At 34.2% G+C, this 23,693-nt stretch overlaps 1 protein-coding gene across 1 annotated transcript; it reads right to left on the bottom strand.

Annotated features, from left to right (window-relative positions):
- Window positions 1-4,290: 4,290 nt before the first annotated feature.
- LOC129760189 (lysine-specific demethylase 6B-like) lies at window positions 4,291-13,776 on the bottom strand. The gene is made up of 3 exons (XM_055757790.1): window positions 13,345-13,776; window positions 5,744-5,973; window positions 4,291-5,683 (listed from the first exon to the last, which is right to left on the bottom strand). The coding sequence occupies exons 1-3, from the start codon at window positions 13,513-13,515 to the stop codon at window positions 4,291-4,293; spliced, it is 1,794 nt and encodes a 597-aa protein (XP_055613765.1). The 5' UTR covers window positions 13,516-13,776.
- Window positions 13,777-23,693: the final 9,917 nt, after the last annotated feature.

Genomic DNA, 23,693 nt, shown 5'->3' with positions numbered 1-23,693 from the left:
ATTTTTTGTCATTTTTGTCATTTTTGTCATTTTTGTCATTTTGTCATTTTTGTCATTTTTGTCTTTATTGCCATTTTTGTCATTTTTGTCATTTTTGTCATTTTTGTCATTTTTGTCATTTTTGTCATTTTTGTCATTTTTGTCATTTTTGCCATTTTTGTCATTTTTGTCATTTTTGTCATTTTTGTCATTTGGGATTTTTTGTCATTTTTGTCATTTTTTGTTATTTTTGTCATTTTTTTTTTCATTCTTTTCATTATTGTCAGTTTTGTCGTTTTTGGAATTTTTGTCATTTTCGTTATTTTTGTCATTTTTAACATATTTATATTTTTTATAATTTTTGTCATTTTTGTAATTTTTGTCATTTTTGTCATTTTTGTCATGTTTGTCATTTTTGTCATTTTTGTCATTTTTGTCATGTTTGTCATTTTTGTCATTTTTGTCAGTTTTATCATTTTTGTCATTTTTGTCATTTTTGTCATTTTTGTCATTTTTGTCATTTTTATCATTTTTGTCATTTTTGTCATTTTTGTCATTTTTGTCATTTTTGTCATTTTTGTCATTTTTGTCATTTTTGTCATTTTTGTCATTTTTGTCATTTTTGTCATTTTTGTCATTTTTGTCATGTTAGTCATGTTTGTCATTTTTGTCATTTTTGTCATTTTTGTCATTTTTGTCATTTTTGTCATTTTTGTCATTTTTGTCATTTTTGTCATATTTGTAATTTTTGTAATTTTTGTCATTTTTGTCATTTTTGTCATTTTTGTCATTTTTGTCCCTTATTTTTATTTTTGTCATTTTTGTCATTTTTGTCATTTTTGTCATTTTTGTCATTTTTGTCATTTTTGTCATTTTTGTCATTTTTGTCATTTTTGTCATTTTTGTCATTTTTGTCATTTTTGTCATTTTTGTCATTTTTGTCATTTTTGTCATTTTTGTCATTTTTGTCATTTTTGTCATTTTTGTCATTTTTGTCATTTTTGTCATTTTTGTCATTTTTGTCATTTTTGTCATTTTTGTCATTTTTGTCATTTTTGTCATTTTTGTCATTTTTGTCATTTTTGTCATTTTTGTCAATTTTGTCAATTTTGTCATTTTTGTCATTTTTGTCATTTTTGTCATTCTTGTCATTTTTGTCATTTTTGTCATTTTTGTCATTCTTGGCATTTTTGTCATTTTGATTGTTTTGGTAATTTTTGTCATTTTTTGTTTATTTTTGTCATTTTTGTAATTTTTTTCAATTTTTTTTCAATTTTGTCAATTTTGTCATTTTTGTCATTTTTGTCATTTTTGTCATTTTTGTCTTTTTTGTCATTTTTGTAATTTTTGTCATTTTTGTCATTTTTGTAATTTTTGTAGTTTTTGTAATTTTTGTCATTTTTGTCATTTTTTGTCTTTTTTTTCATTTTTGTTATTGGCATTTTTGTTTTTTTGTCATTTTTGTCGTTTATGACATTTTTTCCATTTTTGTCACTTCTTTCATTTTTGACATCTTTGTCATCTTTGTCAATTTTGACATTTTTGTCATTTTTGTCATTTTTGTCATTTTTGTCATTTTTGTCATTTTTGTCATGTTTACATGTTAATCATGTTTGTAATTTTTGTCATTTTTGTCATTTTTGTAATTTTTGTCATTTTTGTCATTTTTGTAATTTTTGTAATTTTTGTCATTTTTGTCATTTTTGTCATTTTTGTCATTTTTGTCATTTTTGTCATTTTTGTCATTTTTGTCATTTTTGTCATTTTTGTCATTTATGACATTTATGACATTTCTGCCATTTTTGTCACTTCAGTCATTTTTGTCATCTTTGTCATCTTTGTCATTTTTGTCATTTTTGTCATTTTTGTCATTTTTGTCATTTTTGTCATTATTGTCATTTTTGTCATTTTTGTCATTTTTGTCATTTTTGTCATTTTTGTCATTTTTGTCATTTTTGTCATTTTTGTCATTTTTGTCATTTTTGTCATTTTTGTCATTTTTGTCATTTTTGTCATTTTTGTCATTTTTGTCATTTTTGTCATTTTTGTCATTTTTGTCATTTTTGTCATTTTTGTCATTTTTGTCATTTTTGTCATTTTTGTCATTTTTGTCATTTTTGTCCTTTTTATCATTTTGGTGATTTTTGTCATTCTGTCAATTTTATTATTTTTGTCATTTTTGTCATTTTCGTCGTTTTTGCCATTTTTGTCATTTTTGTCATTTTTGTCATTTTTGTCATTTTTGTCATTTTTGTCATTTTTGTCATTTTTGTCATTTTTGTCATTTTTGTCATTTTTGTCATTTTTGTCATTTTTGTCATTTTTGTCATTTTTGTCATTTTTGTCATTTTTGTCATTTTTGTCATTTTTGTCATTTTTGTCATTTTTGTCATTTTTGTCATTGTTGTCATTTTTGTCATTTTTGTCATTTTTGTCATTTTTGTCATTTTTGTCATTTTTGTCATTTTCGTCATTTTTGACACTTTTGTCACTTTTGTCACTTTTGTCACCTTTGTCACTTTTGTCATTTTTGTCATTTTGTCATTTTTTTAAATTTTTTGTGATGTTTGACATTTTTTTCATTTTTGTCATTTTTACCATTTTTTTCATTTTTGTCATTTTTGCCATTTTCGTCATTTTTGTCATTTTTGTCATTTTTGTCATTTTTGTCATTTTTGTCATTTTTGTCATTTTTGTCATTTTTGTCATTTTTGTCATTTTTGTCATTTTTGTCATTTTTTGTCATTTTTGTCATTTTTGTCATTTTGTCATTTTTGTCATTTTTGTCTTTATTGCCATTTTTGTCATTTTTGTCATTTTTGTCATTTTTGTCATTTTTGTCATTTTTGTCATTTTTGTCATTTTTGTCATTTTTGTCATTTTTGTCATTTTTGACACTTTTGTCACTTTTGTCACTTTTGTCATTTTTGTAATTTTTGTCATTTTTGTTATTTTTGAGATTTTTGTCTGTTTTGGAATTTTTGTCATTTTGGTCATATTTTTTCATTTTTGTCATCTTTGTTTTTTTAAATTTTTGTCTTATTTGTCATTTTGGTGATTTTTGTCATTTTGGACATTTTTGTAGTTGTTGTCATTTTTGTAATTTTTGTGATTTTTGTTATTTTTGTCATTTTGCGTCATTTTTGTCATGTTCGTAATTTTGTCATTTTTGTCATTTTTTCTTTAATTTTTGCAAACCTGGAATATTTTGTAAATTTTGTCATTTTTGTCGTTTTTGTCATTTTTGTCATTCCTGTAATTTTGTCATCGTTGTGATTTTTGTAAGTTTTTCAATCCTCGACTACATTTTTTATGAGTTTTGTTACCTTTGTTTACTGGCCCATTTTGTCAATTTGGTCATTCACGTTAGATTCGTCAATTTTTTTAATGTTTTAAGTTTTGTCAAATTTGTAAATTTTATCATTTTTGTCATTTTAGGCATCTTTGTCAATTTGTACATTATGTCAAATTTACCAGGTTTAGGTTTGGTAAATTTTATCAATTTTTCTATTTAGTCCATTTCTTCAAATTGGTCATTTTTGTCGATTTTGGAAAATTTTGTTTTTTAAGTCTTCTTCCATTTTAACAATTTCGTAAATTTAGTTCTTTTTGGCAAGTTTGTCATTGTCGTCAATTTTGTCGTTTTTGTTTATTTTGTAAAATTTGTCAATTTTTTATATAAAAATCATTGCATTTTCTAGACTGAGAATCATTGAACATTTTGCAATTGAGTGAATTATGCTTTGGCCTAAACATCATCAAACAATGCTCGATTCGAGATACCAGAATAATCTTAGATATTTTGTTATTATGAAAAATGTAAATAAAAATGTGAAATTTTTTGAGGAATTAAAAATTTATTTTATTTAGGCCTTCAGAGATCTCTAAAAAGCAAGTAGAATCAAGTTTGAGGATACTTCTAGAATTCCAAATAATAAAGGAACTCTTACCAGAGGAAGCCTGTCTTAACAAACCACAATAAAAAAATCCCGATTATAATTGGACATAGATTTAAACGTGAACTCACGATGAATCAGATCTCCGCCTTTTGACGTCCCTCAAGGACGCCACTTAGGCCCACTTACTATTATATTGCTGGAATTTTTTAAAGCTGTTATCCGCAGATGACCATACGAAAAACCGAATCATCGAATCACTAGTGGACTGTGCTGTTCAGAACTTCAAACTGATATCTAGATACTTCTGAACTGATGCATATCTCATAGTTGATTTAAGGTATTTCTATATGATCACATAAATACATAGATAAGAAATCAGCAAGCCAGTAGGTAATAGCACTTTTACTGCTACTCACCGATCCCACTGCAGCCCGACGCAAAGATACCCGGTAATGGGTTGCTGATCCGGCGCCCTGAGATCACTGAAAATCACCGACGACTGCGAAGCCACCGATTCACTCGAGGTCGAGGCCTTCAAAATTCCTCCCGGTCCAGTTCCTGTCGACCGCAACCGATCATTTGTGGATGATGCTCCTCCGAATATGCTGGCACTGGATCCGGAACTACACGATTCGCCACAGCCGCCGGGAATGTACGTAGAATTCCGTCCCAGTGAGTACTGCTCCAGGAACGATTCCGAGAGTGTTTTGTGAAGGGGAACTGGCCGGGGCAGAGCCCCGGTTGAGGCACCTGCTTGTGGTTGTGGTGACTGCCCGGAAGAGCTGGAGGCGTTTTGGTAGTACCGCGTGAGATCTTTGTAGGAAGAGTTTTTCATAAGCGGAACAGGGGAGGTATTGCTGCTGCTGGCAGCACTGTTTGCACTATTTGTCGGGATTGAGGTTGGATCAGCTGGATCTACAAGGTTGAAGGCCATCGATTTGAACTGTTTCCGTTCGCTGAACTCCGTCTCCGAGAAGGATCTGTTCCGCAGGATGTGTTTGATACTGTTCGATACCGTTGGAACTTTGATAAAGTCTCCGGCTTCGGTTTTCGGCGAATCGTCGTACTTACTGCTGTCCATCCGGAATGAACCGGCGGAAATGAGCGGTTGCAGGGGCAGTGTTGGAGCAGGGTTTGAGGGTTGTGGAGGAGGTGGAGAGTTACGAGGCGAGGACATCGAGGTGCTGTCGAACAACTTCGGTGATAGTTGTGGAGACGTTGAAGAGGATGAAGAAGGTCCTCCGATGATTCGGGCCGGAGGGGTGCGACTTGTCAACGGAGTAGGTTCCGGATCGTTTGAACGATCCAGGGTATTATTGAACTGCTGATAGATGTTAAGCAAGACCTGATTGCTTTCGATCAGCCGTGACATCTTGCGAAAGTTCTCCATCTTAGAGAGACGCTTTTCGACGCGTCGAATTGGATCGTCTTCTGCAAATACGGACTGCACCGTAGCCGGTTCAAAGTTGAAGAAACACTCGTCCTCAGGCTTCCGGGGATCCGACAGGAAAGGGTTGTTGGCCGACCGGATCAGGCGTTGCAGAAACGGTGGCTGTTCTACCACCGGCGGATCCGGAGGTGCTGGAGGCAACGGAACCGGTGGAGGATCCACTTCTTCCTTCAGCGGAGGTTGATTCAGGAACGGGTTGGTACAGATGTGGGTCTCTTGGGGATGCCTTTTTTCCCGTGGGGAACTATTCAACACTGGCAGTGGAAAAGAGATCGGAGCGGAATGTTGCTTCCGGGGTACCGGCCTCGGTATCGGGGATATTATTATCGGACCCATCGGTGGTTTCGGTTCAGAACTGCAAAAAAAAAACAATCGAATTTGAAAAAAATCCAACTCTTAAAAAAATACAACTCACGTCTGTTTCTGGATCGCCTTATTATTGGCGCCAAACTTGGGTTCCTTGGGGGAGGGAGCGGGTCGCAGCGGTTGCGGTGGTATTTCGGACTCCTCGGTGGAGGTGGTTCGCCACGGGGGCACTGTGAGGCCGGAGCCCTGCCCGTACTGGGGTTTATAGTCTCGATCCACGGAGTCGAATCGCTGGAAGCTTCCCGTCGAGCCCAGTAGGATTTCCGAGCCGGAGTGCATCTTGTGGAGAAAGAAGAAGAAATTCGAGTCAGTAGATATTTCAGCATAGTGTAAGGACGACTTTATTACGAGAATTAATAAGACTTATTTTTTTGCGTTCTGTTAAACTTTGTTATATTTCTGAAAAAAAAACCCATTGTTTTTTTATGGATTTAATTCATTTTTCTGATCACGTGGTATCTGAGCAGTCCGGTAAAATTTAGTTGCGGATGCTGGCGCGATAATATTCGAATCTCTGATGAGAAAAACAAACTACCTATGAATCAATTAACGTTCGACTTAAGTTAGGTTTATGTTTTCGACCGAGAAGATGTTTTTAAAATTTGATTTTTGGCTTTTTACGGTCTTGGATCTCAATCAAACAACTTTTTATTTGGAATGCCCGACGTTTCGACCATTCTTTCCCAAGGGAACTGGAAGTTTTTTTTAGTATAATCAATTTTGAGTTTAAAAAGTACGTTAAAGTGTGACCATACGAAATCGGATGAAAAATAATCTTTTATTCGGTTAAAATTGTAAGACGATAACTTTATAAATATGATTGAAAATGTAAAAAAAAACATCAATACCCCCCACAGAGCTGCAAATACTGGACACCTAGCCGTTAAAAAACGATATTGACGATAACAGCAGACAGATAAGTGAGTTTACACATTTTAGAATAGTCCACAAAAATGCTCAACATTAATCATACTCTAATAAACTTCCAGTTTCCTCGAGAAAGACCCCAAAAAATGGTCGAAACGTCGGGTATTTCAAATAAAAAGTTGTTTGATTGAGATCTAAGACCGTAAAAAGCCAAAAATTAAAAGTTAGACTCAAGGTTAATGTCACCGAAAATAATATCATTTTGACAATCAATTGCGGCGATGATTTTTTTTAATGATTATGTTCAACATTGTAGGTTTTGTTCAACGAAATTCTAAAGCCGGAATAAGAATGAAAACCACAAACAACAGATTCTTATCCAAATCATTGTTCTTGTCAAGTTTGGAATATCAGGACGAAACATTCACGAAAATCTAGCTTTGCCACGGATTTAGGAAACATAAAGAGAATCAAATGACATGTTAGAAAATATTGGAAATTTTAGTATGCTCCAATGTTGAGGTGTTGTGATCTTTTAAAACTTAGAACCACAAACCGATTTGAACTTTTATTATTTCCAGCCGGACAACTTGGAGAGAAGAGCAATGCTGCCATCTTTATGACTTCAAATCTGGATGGTATTATTGGACCAATTTTAACTTGTAATTGCTATTCAAATAGTTGCCTATGAACTATCTTTAATCTTCCTTTACTCTATCCAACTAATCTAATCTATTCTAACAGATCACACAACATATTACCTCTAACTCTTTTTTTTGTTTCGATTATAGTCGTTTTAACATCTTTATGTCATTTGCGACTTATATCAACGATGAAGTTGGCGGACAAATTCATTGAAAAACTTATCCGGTACAACTGTGATCGATGTTTACTCTTGGGCTCGAACTCTCGGACATCGGCTCAGAAAGCAACTAACTTGCCAACTGAGCTATATCACAAGCCCTTACCTCTAACTCAACTTTGCGATTTACAAACAATTATTTATGTATTTGATAATTTGCACTCATCAAACAGTAGTCAAAGCCTGAGATTTAAAACAGGAGTTAGAATCCATAGTACTTTTGAATTAACTAGCAATCAAAATTTAGCGGCAAAATCAAATCGCTTACTAAAAGTTAGTGGACTAATTACCGATTAGCGGATTGTCGCTTTAGTGCCAAACACTGCAAATTAGAATTATCGAATTACATAATTTGTTAGATTGTTGAGTGTAGTTTTATGATACGGTTCCATAACAGTAATGGTCTACAATAACATAATCTACATTTCCGTTGTTTCGGGGCTGTTTAATGATTTGAAGGTCACTGAATCCAGATATGCCAACTGATTGTTTAAGTTTTGTTCCATAAGACCTACGGAAAACGCACGCGAATGATCTCCTATACTAAACGATTTTAAAGTCCTAAGTAATTTCTAGATTTTTGCTTAAAAAGTCATGTATCTAAAAAAAATTAGTTGACAAATGAATCCAAATGTGTAAATTGAAATTTCAGGGAACAAATTTGTGGAAAATTTATGTGGAAAAACATGCCCAAATAATTTTATGCCTTGTCTCCCGGTAGGACTGAACATAGGTATTAACATTCTGCTACAGGAAACAACCTGGCGTATAAAGCTATAGATACTGGTCGAGTGTCAGAGTCAATCAGTTTGAAGGGAATTGTTCTGCCATATGATCATCATCATTTTCGTTGTCTATTTATATTCTCATCATTTCATTTTACGGTAGTTGGACTCACATTTGGACAATTTCATTCGCGTGTCAATTTTTATCTTATCTAAAGGGCGAACATTGTGCGTGTCATGCCAATTTTCTTATAATGATTAGAATCAAACCAAAATTTCAAGGTAGTTTCATACATACATTAACTTCAAAAATCAAAAGAAAAATTAGTCGATGGAGCATTGAGTGCAAAATTGAACGCGTTTTCGCTTGATGTCCTCCATCCAAGTCTTTACAGTGTCATCCGGTACCAGTTTCTCAGTATTTTTTCATTTTCTTAACATGTCCTTCTCGTATTTAACTGTCTTCTTCCTCTTCCGAAGTTCCCGCTTCATTATTGCTCAGTACTGCTCTACCGGGCGCAGCTTCATACAGTTTGGCGGGTTCATGTCCTTTGGTACAAAATGTACAGAATTGGCCTCATACCACTCCAGGACGCTTTGAGAATAGTGGCATGATGCCAAATCCTGCCAAAATAGCGGAGCTTTGTCGTCGGAGAACGGAAAAGGCGCTTCTCGAGGCACTCAGATTTTTAGATTTAACCATTTACTGTACCCTTTGTCACGAAAGTCTCACTCCTCAGTCCGCTAGAGCAGATGGCCTGCCAAACGAGATATTTGGAGGGGAACTTCGACATTTTCTTCTTCTTAAATTTCTCATCCACATCGAACTTGCTCTTGCCGGTGAAAAACTCCAACTCCGGAATTTGCTTAAAATCGGCTTTTATATACATTTCGTCGTCCATCACAAAACAGCCATATTTTGTCAGCACCTTTTCGTAGAGTTTCCGTGCCCGAGTTTTAGCCGTCGATTGTTGCCGCTCATCACGATTTGGTAAGTTCTCTACCTTGTATGTATGTAGTTCAGCTCTCTTCTTTGAATTCTGGACGTAGCTCTGCGACATGCTGATCTGTTTAGGCAAATCAAGGCTTGAGACGTTGGGATTTGCTTTAATCATTCGCTTCACCTTTCCTTTCGTCTTTTTGTTCTCGTCCCGGTTTTCTTCCAGCTCCTTTGCCGTGGTTCAACGTCAACTGCTCCTGGAACCGCTTCAACACTCTGGAGACGGTTGATTGATGAATGTTCAATATTTTTCCCAACAGCCGGTGTGACAGGTCAGAAAATTCCAGGTGTTTTGAAAGAATTTGTTTTCTCGACTTGCGTTAGTTCACCTTCATTTTCTTTGAATCGAAAAACTCGACTCCGAGTTTGACAGCATGTAAACAATACACATCAATGAGAAAGCGTGCAAAATTTGGTTGATTTTTACCCAATGGTAAAAAAGTTATGCCTTGTTGAATGTTTCGCAATAATTTCGTGTTCGCCCTTTATTCCCTGAAAATGCAATTTACTCAGTTGGATTTATTTCTCTATAAAAAAAGTAGAGCTGACTGCATGTATGGGACAAGACACATTTGTGGGTCACAGTTTAAAAACAAAAGGAAAACTTTTGGGATTTTGAAATCCGAAAAAGTTTCAAATCGACAAACTTTACCGTGTGTGTCTACGGAGATAGTTTTTGAATTTGGTTTAAATATTGTTGAATTTAATGAAAACATTGATTATATTATATAGTGCTTATTTAGTTTTTAATAGGTTTAAGGTTTACCTGGAAACAAAAATAATAATTGATGTATTTAAAACTCTCTGGAGCCACCATTTTGACAGCTGGTACCATGGAACTAATTAAAAAATGGAGTGTCAGGATCTTGAGAATTTGGCTGACAATTTAGGCACTCAGAATCTTGTCTATTATGAAAATATATTAATTTTGAAATGATTTAATAAAAAAAAATTTCGTTCTTCTTATTAGAATAACTCTTCCCAAGACAGCTGCAATAACTATCTTTGTTTACATTATTTTGACCGCGTGACAACAGGATTTGGTTGGGCGCCAAATTTGTCACACTGTTCTGTATGCAACTAGCTAACCCGGTATACTTAGTTTTAGCTTTAACTTTTTTTCTTTTTTTTAGTAAAACAACACACACATATAGGATCTCAGTGAAATTTCATGTTTCTTTGAAAAGATCTAAATTCTACTTCAGACTAAAGCGTACATCTTTCAAGAATATAATGGCTAGCATTTTACTAATGCTAATACCACCAACCCACAGAAAGGGTACTAAATGTATGTCGTGACCGAGACTCGATTTCATGACCTCTGGCTTAGAAGACTTAAACGCTATCCTCTAGGCCACGGTCGGCGGCAAACTTAACCCTCCAAAGCCGTTCGGGTCAATATGACCCGAAGCGCACATTTCAAACATCTTTATCATCATTCCAATATACTGATGAACTGGTAGTTTTGACAGACCAAGTATGTTCTATGAAAATAATGATCAAATTAACGCCAAAAAACTAAAATTTGAGTTTTTAAAATCGGTTCATTGAGAAATGAAATACAGCTAAGCAAAGCAAAAACTGGATTTCGTTTTTTTAAAGTAAGACTTTTTTCTACCGGAAGATCTGTCATAGCGGTAAAAACTTTCATTGGACCCCAACATATTTATACATTGTCGGATAGATGGATTTTTGACAATTTCAAACATCAATGAAATAATTAAATACAGAAAAGCTGTCAGAAGTTATGAGTATTTTAAAAATAAAATTGATTTTTCGGACTTTTAACTTTCTGAACCAGTTTTTGGAATCCTGGTAATACATATCGACTTTATTTTGAAATGTTGAGTAATTAGAATAAATTACCTACACAATGAATATAATATCATCAAAATCGGTTAACATTTACAGCCAGGAGAACGAAATCAAATTACAACGCATATTTCCCCGAAACGGATATTTAGCGAACGGCTTTGGAAGGTTAAACAATCGTTATAAATGTTTAACTTTATCAACAAGTCCTTAACATCTTCGTGCTCGTGAATCAATTGTGTTATAAAAATCGTCTTAAAATAGCTTGAGTTGTGTACTATTATAAGTTGATTTTGTATGGGACCCTCCTTCCATAAAAAGTGAGATTCTTGAAACTACTATGCAAACCATCTCAGACCAGAAAAAACCTCGGATACTATAAATTTCACTTCACTTCGATGTCTTTTGGGTCACCAAGCGCCAGTGTAAAATTTTAGATGATTTGGTTGATTCCCGAGTGAGCGCAACGCGTTTCAATTTTGTATGGAAATTTGTTTTGAAGATGAAATATTTGCACATTGAATCATCCAGGAAATTCAAATAAGATTGAAATTGAGTAGATTTTTAATTTTTGGTTTTGACTATTCATAACCTTCATTTCTTGCTAATATGACAAGAAGCTAAACATTTCATGAAAAATGTTATTACAATTTTAAAATATAAAAATCTGAATCAATTGAAGAGTTTATAAAAATGGCAGACTATGCTTGCTAGAGCTTTTAATAATTTCATGAAATATTTTTACAAAGGTTATATAAATCAATAAATTCGATGACTATGCAAAGCAGTTTTTTGAGATTTTTTAATTCGCATCCTACGGTTACACAGCTTTCATATGTATTAGCAGTCAAAAACGCTATCATTTGAGTAATTAATTTAGAAAAAAAATTGTTTAACTTCAAACATCTTTTGTAGGGTACAAGTAAGGTTTGTACTTTGTTCACATGAATTGTACTGCATGAATTAAGAAATGTTTAAAATCCAAAGATATATTTTCTAGAACTTCCAGTACATCTCTGGCTAATTTTGAATGAAAAATTATGTTTCCTCATACAAATTTCCATACAAAATTAGAACTCGTTGCACTAATTCAGGACTGAATGCATTGCTTCCAAAATTTCTATTGCTATTTCCGGCAGCAAAAACAACCAAAAAAACCCAAAAACGTTATAGAAGGTGTAAAAATTTAAGAATTTGAAATTTCCATACAAAGCTTGCAGTGGTCTATTATACATATAAGCTTAATTCTTTTTGAAATGGGACAGTTATGAATTGGTGTATCTTAAAAACCTTTCCATTTGTCAAAAAAAAACTTGCTGAGAAGAAAATTAAGGTTATTTTATGATAGTTCATGAAAAAATAAAAAAAAATTTCAAGGTTGTTTAAAAGAAATATTCCTATTTTACTCTTGGTATCTCCCTTCAAGAAACGCACACTTCTTCATTCATTTTATTGTTCAGTTTTTCCCACCAATACCCCGTCTAATCAATATTTTAGGAGACTGTTCCCTTTTTCCTTCAATTCTTACTACTTACTTATTTATTTCTCCTTTGAGAAGAACAGGGACAATTTGGTTGGTGGATTTAGCAACTTGGAAATTAACTGAAATTTGTTGTGTAAACGAGAAACTCTTTTAAGACTTTCGAAGAGTTTTTGTCACGAAAATTCTGGCTCTTTCACTCCAGGAGCAGATTCTTACCAATCATGATGGAAATTGTGCACATTTTTTAAAGCTTTTTTTCAAGTATCATCAAGATTTCGGAAATGCAAAAATTCAAAATTCTGAAAAATAGGCATAATAGTACTTTTTATTATCAATAAAAAGCTGTCAAATTTTGTTCATGTTTGATCACAAGGAACGTAGCTATAACTAATAACCAAAAAAAGTATTCCATTTCTAAAAAAATAAGCTTTACAGTCATCAAGTTTCGAAGCAATTTGACAAACAAAAGCTTAATACGCTTAGTTCTGAACATTAGTGAAGAAATGAATTAATTTTGATGTTGTAAAGATTATTGTATTTACGATGAAAAAATGATTGTTTTGATCCAGCAATATTGGGTTTTATTTTCTTCTTGAACCGATTTTTATAAACTGTACACTGTACAGTGTACAGTTTTGAAGTTGTCCAAATGTCTGCTATCAGATGTTTATCTAAAACATCTGATAGCAGAAATTTGGACAACTTCAAAATCAGAATCAAGATCAGAAATTCGATCATGATTTTTGTGGTCTTCAGAAACCGACCTTCTTGTTAAACCAGTTCTTAAAAATTAGTGTCCTGTCAACTCGGTTTGTTTAAGTCTCAAGTTTACACACTGTAAACGGAACACCTAAATGAACAAATTTGAAATAAGACGCAACTAAGCTATAAAGCTACTCACCAGATACCCGTTAGCATTGTACAGCTTCATCTTGGACAGCTTGATTTTGTCCTCCCGCTCGGACAGGAACCAGGCCACATCGTACGGCTGAATCAATCGACACAGCACCACCAGCACGATGATTAGCGTCCCGGCCAAGGCCAGACAGGCAATCAGCACCGTAACGTCCATGGCTGCCTTTTTCCCGGGGAACTGGTTTGTTGTTTTCACCTTCAGCAAATGTGAGATTTCAAACGCACTATTTCAACGACCTCCGGGTGCGATCATCGACCGGGTCAGACTAACAGCTAGCTAGCTACAATTGGCTGATTTCTGGCTCGATTCTACGCCCAAATGGCGGCAACGATGATGATGATGATGCTGGCTCTGGCTGGAGGTTGGATAGCAACAGCATTGACCACCGTGCTAGATGAAATTCCTTGTCTGCCATCAATTCTGAATTCCGATTAAAACCACCACCCAATGATGGGAGGCAAAAATAAAAAAAAACAGCATCAGAATCCGAAAAATGTCAATAGCGTGAGGCGGTGGCCGGGAGATTGTGCGATAACAGAGAAAACACCGAAAAAACAGTCATCATTAGCAAAAGATTCAGGCTACAACAGGTGGTTGTTCACATGGACTTAGGTTAGCTCCCCCACACCCTCAAGGATTGTTTTGGTTGGCTGAAGCGAGATTGGTGGAAATTTGGGCGTCTCTCCTGCTCGCCCATCACGAGAGAAAAGCAAGCTACCCAGGCATGTTGCATACTTCAGGGGGGCTGGAATTTGAAATGTTCATCCCATGAACTCGGCTATATTTGGATTCAATTCCAGCGGAAATACGGACGTTTGATTGACAACTGTTCCAAACGGACAGGAAGCGGAAGCTGAGACTGTATGTATGTACCTAAATAACTAGAAAGCAAGCAAATGCTAATGATGGAAAAAGCCCATTGAGCGATTGCTGTCTGCTTCAATCAGCACCAATTCCCATCAATAGGTGGCAATCAGATGATGTGTGGAGAGCTACAGTCAGGCTCGTGTCGTAATCAGATGGAAGATTTCTGTTGCGGCAACCAATCTGATGGTTGCAAAAGAGGAGGTACAAGCACATAGGGTCATGAGCGGGCAGAAAGTTTGCTTTTGTTAGAGTTAATGGAATGGATCGTTCGTTCAGGTGTCCGTCCATGAGTTTTTTCTGCCGTGGCTTGGTCTGGGGCTCACTCAAACTCAAACCACACTATTCCTTCATTCAATTTTGGCTAGTTGAGGTGGACAGATTCATTCGAGAGTTTTTGTTTCAAAAATGCATTTCATCTAGAAACATTACGAACTGGATTTGGCAGTAGCAGAAAACAAAAATAGGATTGATAAAATCAAAATTTTCAGAATTATAATTTTAGTCAAACTAGTTTTTTTTTCCTTATTAATAACTTAAAATAAAAATATAAAGGCTCATTATCTTTGACCATCAAGAAGGCGGATTTCATGGTTGTTATTTATAAATGTAAAATAATTATATTTATCTGCATGGTGTGTCCTTCCATTTGGTGGGACGAAGTCAAAATAGTTGAAAAAAAAAAATCAGAATTGTCCAAATTGTCAAAATAGTCAGAATTGTCAAAATTGTTAAAATCTTCAAAATTTTCAATTTTGAAATCAAATGCCCGAATACTGTTAAGGTTTTTAGATCCCGGATTTTGCTGACTCGGATACGTGCGGGGAAAATTATGATAACCTCAATTTACCCCGTTATTCTGCTTTGTTAATTTTCCGGCCATATTAAAGAATGTCATATAACTCAAGGAAAATAATATTCTACGATACGACTGTAAAAGTGACATATTCAAAACAACTAAATAGATAACAATGAAATATTCCATTAAAAAATCTTCTGTTCATATTTCTGGTATAACACCAAGAGAACATCGTATTTTAAACAAATTAATATAAGACAACCATAAAATGATTTACTTGGTATTTTTTAACGTTAAGAATTTATTGAGTTAGTTTGAGAATAGAAAGATATCAACTTTGTGATTCCATGAGAATTTCATTAATGTTAAAAAACCAATTGGAAAATTAGGAAACGTTTGATAATCTCTACTTCTCCCTTTCGTGCTTAGGTACTTGAAGTTCGAGTCTTGAACATTAAACGAAATTTAGGATATAAATAAGATTAACTTTGCAGAACTTATATTCATATTAATAGAAATCGAACATATCAGTGCCTAGGGTTCTCTGTAAATAAAAAAAAATGTACACGGAAGAAAATTGATTTTAAAGTTTATTCCAGAAGATATTCGCTGTCAACTTTCGCTGGAAATCTATCTCCTTCGATAATATGTGCCCCTGGAAGTAGGCACTATCATCAACATTCCTTTGAACATGAAAAGGCTGATGCGGGGAATTAGAATGAACTAAAATATAGGAAGAAGCCTGACTTCTATGGTTTAAATTGCTATAAAACATTTGCGAAGCAAAAAATAACGCACTGATCCACTGTTAAGTTCCACTTAACATAATTTGACAGAAATTTTACGAAAATAGTCTAGAAACTGTCTCGATTCACCCCATTTTACGGTACAAGTCCAGTTTCATGAACAAAGATAATTATGCTTATGCTTATCTACATGTGCATGATTTTGGCGAAATTCAAAGGCCCAACAAAGTTTTACGGATAGCTTGTTATAAAATAGACCATCGAATTTGGAAAATGGTGGATTTTCCCATCTCAAATTTGCAAAACTTTATAATAAGTTTCAAAGTCTTCCATGAAAATGTTCAAGTCAGTGCAGTTTGAGCTCTTTAAATAAAGCAATCAACACACATTTTTTTAAGACAAATCCACAATTTTATATAGGCATTTGAGTAAACCGAATTAACAATCATTTATTGATTTTAATTGTTCTACATAAGAATCGTACTGCCCCTACTTTCATAACAGTCCCATATGCAAAAACAAGCAAGCGAGAAGCCTCACTTCCATCTGTACCGTTGAGCCGTCAACACGTACGCCGGAGCATCGTATCGTTGCTGTGTACCTGCAGGAACATTTTACATTATTTATTTTTTCCTTACCTGTATTTCAATCAGCACTTTTCAGTGCTAAAATTATTTTCATTTTCTTTTATTCATATTTTCTCTTTTCTTTCCAGCATGGGGAAGTCTTCGGCCGGCTCAAGGGCCGGAAGAAAACGGATTGCTGAACCTAATCCAGGGCCATCTGCCAAAAAAGTTGAAATTTCCAATTCATTCGATGTCCTTCATAACATTGGTGATGAGGAAATATTCATATTTAATTCTGATAAGAGTACTAAGAAACCTTCTTCTTCTTATACTCTTAAAAACGAAAAGATTCCACCAATAACGGTCACGATTCCTGACTTCAATGCCTTTCGAAAAGAAATCGTCACTTCCGTCAAGGATGTGAAGATTTCTTTTCAGATCGGTCGAAGGGGAACTGCTCGTATATTGGCGGAATCTTTTAATGATTTTCAAAAGGTTTTAAATTATTTGAATAATAAAAAACACCAATTTTTTACGTACGACACTAGAGGTGATCGTCCTTTTAAAGTTGTACTTCGTGGTCTCACCGGCGATCAGACACCGGATGAGATCACAAATGAATTAAATTCTTTGTTAGGTTTTTCTCCAATTCAAGTAATTCAAATGAGGAAAAGAACCAACACGAATAATACCAGTAGTGTTGGTTTTGCTCCTGAACTTTATTTGATCCATTTTAAAAAGGATCAGGTTAATAATCTGCAAATTCTTGAAAAGGCTCGTCTTATGTTTCATTGTCGAGTCAAATTCGAACCTTTTCGTAAATCTTCTACCAATTTTTTACAAAACATTACGCAATGTCGTCGTTGTCAAGCTTTTTGTCATGGCACTAAAAATTGTAGAATGAATGCCAGATGCATGTTTTGCGGCTCATTCGATCATGAAAAATCTAAATGCCTTTTTGGTGGTGATAAGCCAAAAACAGAATTTTTTAAGTGTGCGAATTGCGCAGGTAATCACTCCTCGAATTCGCTAGATTGTCCCATCAGGGCAAAAATTATTGCTTCTAGGAAAAATCCCAAAGTTTCCAGAAAAGTTTCTTCTCCTCCTTCCTCTTTTTCGTCTTCACACGTCGGGCCGGCAAACAACCTGCCTGTTCGCGGTCAGCCTCGGTCGACATTGGAATCACGGCTGGGTAATACCCGAAGTGATTTTAATGTTACCTGGGCTGATTCTGCGCCACAGACTCGTTGTTTATCGTTCTCAGAGGTGGTTGAAAATGGGATTCCCTCTTCAGGTTTAACTAATAAAAATGGGAAAAAACCAAGTCTCAACGTTCATGCGAAGGCTTGGGAAAATCCCCGAAATTCAAATACTTGTTCTTCTCCTTCATTTTCTGATCCTAACAATTTTGTTGATTTGGGTGAGATTACTGAGGAAAAATTAAAATTTTTGCATCAAAATTTAATGGAAATGATGCAACTTATGTTGAAAGCAAATTCAATGTTTGAAGCTTTCCAAACTTCTTTTAATTATGCTAACAAAATTATTATGACTTTACGATTCCCTCATGGATCCAAATAGATGTTTAAACATTATGAATTGGAATGCTAGATCTTTGCTGGCTAACCAAGATGAATTCTTTTTATTTTTGAAAACTCAAAACATACATATTGCTGCCATCACTGAAACTTTTTTAAAGCCAGACAATAACTTGAAAAGCAATGCTTTCTTTAAAATTTTACGAAATGATCGACTTGATCGGCAAGGTGGGGGTGTAGCTATTGTCATCAATAGTCGTCTCAAATTTAGACTTCTTCCTTCTTTCAATACAAAAGTCTTATGCCATATTCGTTTTCATCTGGTGGAAAGATGGTTGTGCACCAACTGCTGTCATCTTCATATAAAAAAAACGCTTTGACAGCACTTGGTGCACTACCGGTGCACCACCAGAATGAAAACGAATATGGCATTAGAAACAATTGGAATTGAATTAGAAACTTCTATGGGGAAAATTATAATTGTTGCTGCATATTTGCCTTTCCAATGTAGCGGTGAACAGAAAAATTTTTTGAAGGGAGATTTACAAAAACTCACCAGAAATAAATCTAAATTTTTTATTATTGGTGACTTTAATGCAAAACACCGATCTTGGAATAATATTTCATCAAATTCAAATGGGAATATTTTGTTTAATGACTGCTCTGCAGGTTATTATACTGTTGAATATCCTAATGGGCATACTTGTTTTTCTTCAATTAGAAATCCCTCCACAATTGATTTGGTTCTAACGGATTTAGGCGAGCATTGTAGTCAATTAGTTACTCATGCGGACCTCGATTCAGACCACCTTCCAGTAACATTTTCTATATCTGAAAGTCCCATTGAAAACCCTTTAAAATCAACTTTTAATTTTCAAAAGGCTAACTGGGAGCGATATATGAATTTTATTGAACGTAATTTAGATGTAAACGTTCCATTGAATTCAATAGAAGATATTGATTTGGCTGTAGAAAATTTGACAACTTCAATAGTCAATGCTAGAGCCGCTTCAATACCTAAAGTTAAACATAAATTTAATCAACCTTTAATTGATGATGATCTTCAGTTTTTGATACGACTGAAAAACATTCGTCGACGCCAATATCAACGTACTAGGGATCCTTATTTGAAATTAATTTATTGCGACCTTCAAAAAGAGATCAAACGTCGTTTAAATTTCATTCGTAATGAAAATTTTGCTAAAGCAGTAGAGGATATAAAACCCTACTCAAAGCCATTTTGGAAATTAACTAAAATTTTGAAAAAGCCCCAGAAGCCAATTCCTACTTTGAAAGATGGGGATAAACTTCTTTTAACTAATTCAGAAAAGGCTCAAAAATTAGCCCAACAATTTGAGTCTGCTCATGATTTTAATTTAAACGTTGTAAGTCCAATTGATGCTCAAATTTCCCTAGAATTTGATGATATTCTTTCCAAGCAAAATGTGTTTGAAAGTTCTTGTGAGACAAATATTGATGAACTTAAATTGATTTTCAAAAAATTTAAAAATATGAAAGCTCCAGGGGAAGATGGGATTTTCTATATTCTTATTAAAAAGTTGCCTGAAAGCACTTTAAATTTTTTAGTTAAAATCTTCAACAAATGTTTTCATTTGGCTTATTTTCCCAATAAATGGAAAAATGCCAAAATAACTCCAATTTTGAAACCTGGAAAAAGTGCTTCAGAGCCTTCAAGTTATCGACCAATTAGTTTGCTTTCTTCTTTAAGTAAACTATTTGAGAGAGTTATTTTGAATAGAATGATGATTCACATTAATCAGAATTCTATTTTCCCTGATGAACAATTTGGTTTTCGTCATGGACATTCTACTACACATCAACTTTTGAGTGTAACTAATATGATTAACGCTAGCAAATCTGAAGGTTATTCAACTGGTGTTGCTCTTCTTGATATTGAAAAAGCTTTTGACAGTGTTTGGCACAAAGGTTTAGTAGCTAAATTAGCTCGATTTGATTTTCCTGTATATCTCACCAAAATTATTCAAAATTATTTGACTAGCCGAACCTTACAAGTAAGCTATCAAAATTCATGCTCTGAAAGGACACCCATTAGAGCTGGTGTCCCTCAGGGTAGTATACTTGGGCCAATTTTATATAATATTTTTACTTCTGATCTTCCTGATGTACCGGAAGGAAAAGGTAGAAGATTATTTGCTGATGACACTTTGCTTTCAGCCAAAGGTCGAAATTTACGGGTGGTACGCAGTAGATTGCAACAAAATTTAAATTCCTTTTTGAATTACTTGAAAATGTGGAAAATTTCTCCTAACGCTTCCAAAACTCAACTTATTTTATTTCCCCATAAGCCAAGAGCAAATTTTTTAAAACCTAATGAAAATCATTCCATAACTTTTAATGGGGTTTCATTAGAATGGTCTGATCACGTGAAGTACTTGGGACTTACACTTGATCGGAATCTTACTTTTAAAAATCACATTGAAGATATTCAATCTAAATGTAATAAATACACTCTAAATCTCTTTATTCTCTCATCAACAGGAAATCCCGGTTGTGTCTGCGAAATAAAATGCTCATCTACAAACAAGTTTTCCGACCAGCGATCATGTATGCAGTTCCGATTTGGTCTAGCTGCTGCGCGACGAGGAAGAAAGCCATCCAGAGGATTCAGAACAAGGTTCTGAAAATGATTTTGCGGCTTCCACCTTGGCACAGCACCGAAGATCTTCATCGGATTGCGGGCATTGAATCGATCGAAGAGATGGCCAACAAAATCATCTCCAACTTCAGAGGCAAATCGATGCAGTCTTCCATCGCAGAGATTCGTTCTCTTTATGTTTAGTTTAATTTTAAGATAGTGTTTAGTTTTAAGTATAAAATATTTTTGCTATTACAGGATGTTCTCCTACATTAAAAACTTGATTGCGCTCAGCAAATTTAAATCTTATAAATAAATTTTTATAATCTAGTTACTTATAGGGCTATGAACAGTTCATTATTGAGCTGAACACCTAGTTTAATGCAATAATGTAATATAAGTGTAATGATGATTTGATACAAATAAAGACATATTTAAAAAAAAAAAAAAAAAAAAGCAAGCGAGAAAATCAGCTTTTCCTGTTTTGGAATATATTTTGAAATTGTGACCACAACTTTCAGCATAAACGAAAAACATTTGATGGAATGTGTTCTAGGTTGTCATAATAAATCGTAAGACCTGAAATTTTCGAAATTGGGTCGTTGGTAAGGTCGGGAGCACATTTTTTTTCGTTATGGGACTGTTATGCGAGCATATTTCAAACCTTTTTTTAATTTACTCGCATAACAGTCCCATACAGAATATGTTTTTCTCACCAAGCTTCTTTCTAAGACATAAAATTGATCATTTCTGAACCTTTAAAAACAATTTTCATTAAAAGAAACATACTTTTGGAAAAATATCGTGAATTCTGCACTGTAAGTTGAATCTTTTTACGATTTTTGATTGCATCTGATAGTTTTTCGCTTAGGAAGATTTTCCTTCCTTCTTACTGACCTGGCTTCGAAAACTAGGGTGCATAATTCGACATCAAGTGAGTTAAATCTTTTTTAAATGATACAAAGCAATAAATCTAAATCAAAGACTATTTCGCCGAAAGAAGCATTGAAAAGTAACCAAATCCGTGGTATTTCACATATGGGACTGTTATGCGGGTATATTCCATATGGGACAGCCACAAGTTGATATTTTTTTCAAAATTTCTAGAACAAAATCTCTTTTTTTATTGTTTTATATTGAAGCCCTATATTCAAAATGACGAACTGTCAGGTTAGATGAAAAATGACAAAAATTCATATGGGACTGTTATGCGAGTAGGGGCAGTGTATGTATGGTAAAATGGTTGGATAAAAGGTATGAAAATCAGTTGAACAGTCAATAACGACCAGCTCGATCTTAAAAAAGATAAATTTTTCACTTTTTTGCACGTTTTAGATTCAATGTGACATTAAATTCATTAATAAAATAAGAAAAAAAAAACATAATGCTATCTTCAAAGGACCAAGAAGCTTCATAAGATAATGGAAAAGAGGCCTTACAACACAATTAAAATGAAACTGGAATTCATTTTCATTCTGAAACGTGTTTTTCTTAGAAATTTCTGCCATTCTCAAAGAAATTGCCGATACAATCGTTTTTGTGACGTCTCAAAAAATGAATGCTAAACTCTTTCAAAGATTCAATAAAAGTTTTAATAATGATCGTTCTGATGAATCGAAATTTGATGCCTGTCGGCCGGCCGGTGTTTTAATCCGACCAATTTGACATTTGAGCCCTTTTTTATTTTTTTCCTGTTTTCCAGCCCTGGGACCTTCTAACGAAGCACACCCAAGGCGGGTAAAGCTTCAGGTGTGTTCTTATACCAATGCACGGAATCGTCCATCTTGTGACAGGCAATCGTAATCGTAGGCATGGTAGACCTGGGGGAGGAAGACTGAATAAAAAAAGAAAAAAATCTTTCAAACGTCAAATTTCTCTCATCAATCTACCGACCAGTGCGAAGGTTCAAAATCTTACTTTCATATTTAGTGAATTTCAATAAAACTTTTTTGATGCTGAAAAGCACTTGTTTTGCATGAAACAATGATTTAATTAGGTTTTTCTTTTGCTCTGACGAATTCTGCAGATCAGGCGTATTGAGTTGCTCAAATTTCGTTAAAGTTTTTGAAGCTGATAAATAAAAATTGTTTGATTAATGGTCGTTCTTAAAAATAGCTTAAAGAACAGATTTAGATTTAGGGTAGTTCTCATTGATCGAACAAAATTTTTATATAGTTTAAAGTTTACGATTACAAATCTTTTCAACAATTGTTGGCTTTTTGCCGAACAGTAAAAAAACGATACAGAAAACAATACAGCGAATTTCAGTCTTCCTCCCCCAGTGGTAGACGAACAATTCGCTGTCAAAAAACGCTCCGTCTCCACCCCCCACCAATGAGAAACTTTTGGTACCCCTTGCCTACTTTTCCTCAATATGCACCCACCCTACTGACCCACCCAGAGCACACCATGCATGCAGTGATGCCAGGCCCAAGCTTGAAAGTATTCATTAATTCCTGGCGAAATTTTGGTTGGATCACTATCCCAAGGAGAAAAGGTCAGTCATGGATCATTAGACTTGGGTCGTTTTTTAAATTTTTTCAAACCCTGTCTAAAAATCTTCTTTTGGGTTCAAAACTCATCCATGAGTTTTGCACAATTTTTAATTAACGCTTACATGAGTAAATTTGAACTTTTATAATAGTATGGGAAAATTGAATAGTTTGTACTGAAAAACCAACAACATTTTTGTTTCTTCTGTGGAAACGAGCCTGCTAATGGTTTTTGTGCCAATTTATAAAACTTTCCGTTGAATAACTAATTCCAAGACCGCAACTTTGCATCTTATTAGACAAAAAAGTTATTAGATGTTGAATGGGGACATTGCTTTTGGCATTGATAAACAATAACTTCAATTGACATCCCTGCTGGGGCCTAGCGAGGTATTTCACTTAAAAGTGGAAACTCAGTGATTTTTTTAATTTCAAGTGGCTCATATACATTGAACTTGCCTCCCATTTAAGCTTTAAGCTCAACAATGTCGGGATTGATTGTTTTATTGTTGTTTGGAAGAGAAACAACAGAGGTCTGTTTGAGTTGGTAGGTAAGAGTAAAATGTTAATATGTTTTTAAACAATTCTTTTTTTCCATAGGTCGACAGAAACATCGTGTGAATCGAATAACACGTCGTAGTGAAACTTTTTAGACCCCAGGGTTTGAAAAATTCAAAAATGACTTCAAATCGGCTCAGTTTAAGGGATCATT

The sequence above is a fragment of the Uranotaenia lowii genome, unplaced genomic scaffold, assembly GCF_029784155.1.
Source record: "Uranotaenia lowii strain MFRU-FL unplaced genomic scaffold, ASM2978415v1 HiC_scaffold_494, whole genome shotgun sequence".
In the NCBI taxonomy this organism is placed as follows: domain Eukaryota; kingdom Metazoa; phylum Arthropoda; class Insecta; order Diptera; family Culicidae; genus Uranotaenia; species Uranotaenia lowii.
The sequence above is the reverse complement of the archived record's forward strand: the minus strand, read 5'-3'. Positions and strand labels throughout refer to the sequence as shown.